The sequence below is a fragment of the Sinocyclocheilus rhinocerous genome, unplaced genomic scaffold (genome assembly GCF_001515625.1).
Source record: "Sinocyclocheilus rhinocerous isolate Xijiao unplaced genomic scaffold, SAMN03320098_v1.1 scaffold149, whole genome shotgun sequence".
Classification (NCBI taxonomy): Eukaryota; Metazoa; Chordata; class Actinopteri; order Cypriniformes; family Cyprinidae; genus Sinocyclocheilus; species Sinocyclocheilus rhinocerous.
The window spans coordinates 193,820-199,439 of NW_015654504.1; the positions used below are offsets into that span (position 1 = coordinate 193,820).

The 5,620-nt window shown below is 43.0% G+C and overlaps 1 protein-coding gene across 1 annotated transcript; it reads left to right on the forward strand.

The window, feature by feature from the left end:
* Nucleotides 1-3,998: 3,998 nt before the first annotated feature.
* LOC107717312 (protein sprouty homolog 1-like) lies at nt 3,999-5,244 on the forward strand. The gene is made up of 2 exons (XM_016524013.1): nt 3,999-4,813; nt 4,890-5,244. The coding sequence occupies exons 1-2, from the start codon at nt 4,091-4,093 to the stop codon at nt 5,025-5,027; spliced, it is 861 nt and encodes a 286-aa protein (XP_016379499.1). The 5' UTR covers nt 3,999-4,090; the 3' UTR covers nt 5,028-5,244.
* The last annotated feature ends 376 nt before the right edge of the window (nt 5,245-5,620 follow it).

The following is a 5,620-nucleotide window of genomic DNA, read 5'->3' on the forward strand; positions in this document are numbered from 1 at the left end:
CACATACTAGCATATCAGTACTTTTTATTGATGATAAATCTCTCTATTGATTTAGCTATGTAAGCACAGAACGCAGTATGTACACATAACGTCTTGGAGTAAATGCGCAGATGTTGATTGCGCGCGTGACGCGCCGCGGTGACGCTCAGCAGCAGATGCGCGTTTGTTTCACACGATCCACCTTAATGCCAGAGCTAGTCCACCCCTCCTGCATCGGCCCCATGATCCTCTTTCATTCATCAGTGTGTGTGTGTGTGTGTGTGTGTGCGCAAAAACAGCGCACGCATCTGATCCGACACACTCACGCAGAGTCTGACGCGGCGCACGGACGCTAAACCAGCGGCGAACGCGCTTCATTCGTGGATTTAACCGGATTCCTTCTGCTTTTCCCCGCGGAGTCTCCTCTGGATGTTACGCTCGCGGTCATGCGCTGATTTTTGGCCTCGCTCTGGACATATTGATGCATGTTTGGCACACGGACCGATGGATTTGACATTATGGGAGTCTGTCTGTAGGTACGTATCATTCCTCACACACACATCCGTCTTATTTAATGCGGAATCGGGCAGGATTGGATGGAGATCGTGTGTGGATCTCTGAAACCGGAGCTCTGGGTCTCCACAGGCCGCTGCGCGCAACAAACTCGCGTTTATTACTCAAAACTCATGTTCATAATCATATTATGCGCTTCAGGCTGTGTGTGTATGAGCGTGTGCGTGTGTTTAAGCCCGAATACACACAAGGTACACACACACACACACACACTCCTCCCCCAGCGGGCTTGTTTTCATTCATAAGTTTGCTTTTTCTTGTCATTCTGCATTTTTTCCGAGAACGCGTTTTGTGTTTTTACGTATTAATTATATTTGTTAAAGATGCACGGATAAAACAATACAGGGTTAAACAAAGAATATAAACCGATATCTTTTTTTCTTTTTTTTTGCATAAAAACCTATAGTTGCGGATTGTTTTTATTGATTTAATGCAACAGTAGCGGCATCCGATATTAACGCGAACTTTTCTAATCTGTGCTTTTTTCGTTTTGCATGCTTACTTTTATTAGCCCAAATGATTTTATTCCTTTTTGCATGCTTAATTTTATTAGCTCAGACGATTTTATTCCGTTCTCTCCGTTTACACTTCTGAACTAATGAGTAAATCGCCGAAGCCTCGTGAAGTTTCGGACTCGTCCCGCATCACAAAGCGCTTTGAGAAGCGCGTGAAGCTCTGTGTTTGATTTGAAGGCTTCCTGCTCTGTGTGGCTCTGCATTTTAACGCAACAGTAGCGGCATCCGATATTAACGCGAACTTTTCTAATCTGTGCTTTTTTCGTTTTGCATGCTTAATTGTATTAGCCCAAATGATTTTATTCCTTTTTGCATGCTTAATTTTATTAGCTCAGACGATTTTATTCCGTTCTCTCCGTTTACACTTCTGAACTAATGAGTAAATCGCCGAAGCCTCGTGAAGTTTCGGACTCGTCCCGCATCACAAAGCGCTTTGAGAAGCGCGTGAAGCTCTGTGTTTGATTTGAAGGCTTCCTGCTCTGTGTGGCTCTGCATTTTAATGTTAACCAGCCATACACATGCAAATCAGGACGGGAAGTATTTGTACTTTACTTCAGTTGTGTGCTTATTGAGGTCGGTACAAAGTCTTGTTAATAGTCAACTCTCTCTCTCTCTCTCTCTCCGCTCGGGGGTTAAATGGCTCTGTGAATAGAAGGAAAAGAGCTCGAGACCTTCATTTCACACACACACACGCACGCACGCACGCGTACACACACACACACACACACACACGTTCGCTTCTGCGGTGTGATTTATGAGCTCTGTCTCAGAAAGTACATCTGCACACGTTCAGTCCAGATCTGCGATTTTAGAGGGTCATATCAGAATAAAGCCCGCGGTGATCGTGCATCTCCTAACACTGGGGTGTGAATTGTGTCCAGGGGGTTTGACCCTCTAATTAAGGCTTGAACCTCCCAGAGGAAGTCAAAAACAAAAGCTCTGTGGCCAGAGAGTGTGCATGTGCTCCAACGGGGTGTTTGAACGCTTTAGTAACCACTAGTTAGATACGTTTTTTTACCAGTACATGCTTCAAAATAATAGTTTTTGTAATCTGTTAGTGAAGAGTTCTCAAAAGAACCATTGGTGAAATGTTTGTTACTGCATCCATAGATTCGTGAAGAATCTTTAACATTCCATTCCACAAAAGGTTCTTGATTCATTCTTTAGATGTTTTAGAAAAAGTGGTTTGGTAACAATTTACTTGAAGCCTTTATGCTTAATGCATCATAATGTATGTTATTAGCATTATATGTTTTCATAAATAATTGTAATAATTTAAAATGCGTTATAATGTTTGAAGGTTGTTTGTTACATCAGAAAATGGTTGTTTGTCATGTGTTTCAATGCTTTATGCCTTCTAAAGGTCTAACGATTAATAGTTACAATTATTTCCGATGCATTTTAAGGTGCACTGCAAGGCACAATTAATGCATTAAAATAATTTTATAATGCATCAAAGTGTTACAGAACCATTGTTTCTTAGTTTAAAGAACCTGTAAAAATATAAAGAAACATTTTCAACTATAAAGGACCTTTAGTGGAATGGAAAATGGAAAGGTTCTGTGGATGTTACAGGTTCTTCATGCAGCTATCAATGCCAATAAGGAAAGTTTAATTTTAAAATGTTCTTTAGAACCTTTTTAGAATGTTTATTTTGAAGCACTTTTATATAATATGGCTTCAAGAAAAGTGTTGCCAAACAATTTTTGTCTTATTATAATAATCTAAAGAATCTTTTGAGGAATGGAAAGGTTTCATTGATGTTAAAGGTTCTTCATGGAACCAATAGATTCCAATAAAGAAAAATTTTTGGCTTCTAAAAGATCCTTTCAGTGGTCCATTCTTAAAAGAACCATTTTTTAAGTGTAAAGAACATTTTAATGATCTAAGGAAACTTTTTCCACTATAAACAACCTTTAGTTGTTGAATTGATGCTAAAGGTTCTTCATGGAACCATCAGAAGAACCATTTTTGCTTTCCCAAAGAACCTTTCAGTAAACAGTACTTAAAATAACCATTATTCCTAAGTGTAAAGAACATTTTAATAAACTAAAGAACTTTTTTGGAATTGAAAGTTTCCATTAATGTTCAAGGTTCTTCATGGAACCAGTAGATGTCAGTAGAGAGCCTTTATTTTTAAAAGTGTAGAAAAAAAAGTTTTTGGTTTTGGAACCTTTTAGTGATTAGTTCTTAAAATAACTTTTTTTTTGTCTAAGAGTGAATTTGAGAACATTTTAATAATCTAAAGAACCTTTTTCAAGTCAAGTCACCTTTATCTATATAGCGCTTTATACAATACAGATTGTGTCAAAGCAGCTTTTTCCACTATAAAGAACGAATGTTAAAGGTTCTTCATGGAACCAGTAGATGCCAATAAAGAACCTTTTTTTTTAAGAGTGAGGCTGTATCATAAAATTGGCTTAAAGTGTACTAGAGACACCAAAAAAACACCAAAAAAATGAAATAATCTGATTGCATTAATTGCATGTTGAGAATGACATCTCTCTCTGCTTGTCTCTCAGATTGTCAGATGAGCGTTGCATCCGTGTTGTTTGGAGTTGCTGATCGTGTCTCATGGATCGCCACGGTCAGAGCGGAGGAAGCCTCCCATCCGGTGCCATCCTTTCCCTGGACCAGATCAAAGCCATCCGCTCATGCAACGAGTACTCTGAGGGCCCGGCCGTAGCGCACAGACCGGCAACCTTTTTCAAGTCAAGTCACCTTTATCTATATAGCGCTTTATACAATACAGATTGTGTCAAAGCAGCTTTTTCCACTATAAAGAACGAATGTTAAAGGTTCTTCATGGAACCAGTAGATGCCAATAAAGAACCTTTTTTTTAAGAGTGAGGCTGTATCATAAAATTGGCTTAAAGTGTACTAGAGACACCAAAAAAACACCAAAAAATGAAATAATCTGATTGCATTAATTGCATGTTGAGAATGACATCTCTCTCTGCTTGTCTCTCAGATTGTCAGATGAGCGTTGCATCCGTGTTGTTTGGAGTTGCTGATCGTGTCTCATGGATCGCCACGGTCAGAGCGGAGGAAGCCTCCCATCCGGTGCCATCCTTTCCCTGGACCAGATCAAAGCCATCCGCTCATGCAACGAGTACTCTGAGGGCCCGGCCGTAGCGCACAGACCGGCCCCGGGGCCTCCACCGCGCAATGCAGACAAGCAGGAGAGGACTCACGAGGTGATCCTGGTGAACGTGAATAACAACTACGAGCACCGAGCGGCACGTCCGCCAGCGCTCAGCAGATCCACGAGCTCCGGGAGCAACAGCAGCGACGGATCGGAGCGAGGCCTGCTAGCGCCGTCGCATTATCGCAATCACGCCATACGGACTCAGCCGAAATCTCTGAACGCATCCATGCATCCGTTTCTCCCGCCGGACGTTCCTCTCAAACAGGAAAAACTGGACTCGGCGCATTTATACATCTGCGAGAGCTGCGGGAAATGCAAATGCAGCGAATGCACAGCGCCTCGTCCGCTTCCGGCGCGCCTCGCGTGCAACGGACAATGCCTGTGTTCGGCCGAAAATGTCGTGGAGCATGGGACATGCATGTGTTTGGTCAAAGGGATTTTTTATCATTGCTCAAACGACGATGATGACGTTGGCGACCCTTGCGCCGACCGGCCGTGTTCTCTGTCGCATCCGCAGTGCTGCTCGCGCTTTCTGTGCATGGGACTCATGTCGGCGCTCTTTCCGTGTCTGCTGTGTTACCTGCCCGCTAAGGGCTGCGTGAAAGCGACGCTTTCTGTGCATGGGACTCATGTCGGCGCTCTTTCCGTGTCTGCTGTGTTACCTGCCCGCTAAGTGCTGCGTGAAAGCGTGCAACTCGTGCCACGACCGCGTGAAGCGGCCTGGATGCCGCTGCAAGAACTCTAACACCGTTTACTGCAAGCTGCAGAACTGGAACCAGACGCCCGGACATGCGCCGGGAAAACCGTCCTGAGAAATCTCACATATTTCTTTAGCTGAAAAAAGCTGGTTTTGCTGCTGCAGGATGCGGAAATTGCAAATGGGGCGGGGAGGGGTTATGTTAATGAGTGCCTGATAAGCTCCGCCCCTCACGGCGCGGAAGAACCACTCGTTTGTTTTCTGAACCTGGCTGCGTTCCACTCCACTTTTAGACACGCACTTACAAACTTCCCTAAACACTTCCCCTCGGGGGAATGTCACTTTGAAGTGCGTTCCACTTCGTGAAGTGGACGAGGGAAGTTTATATGGACCGATTTTGATATCGGTCTTCATATGCACACTTCAGGCCGCTCCATAGACCACAATGCAACACGATTATGAAGTCGTCGCAGATCACGTTTAATTTATCCCCACCACAAACAACTCTACACTCTTAAAAATAACGGTGCTTCACGATGCCATAGAAGAACATTTTTGTCTAAATGGTTCCATTAAGAACCTTTAACATCTGAAGAACCTTTCTGTTTCACAAAAGCTTCTTTGTGGCGAAAGAAGGTTCTTCAGATTATAAAAAGGTAAGAAAGAGATGGTTCTTTAAAGAACCTTCGATTGAATGGTTCTTTGTGG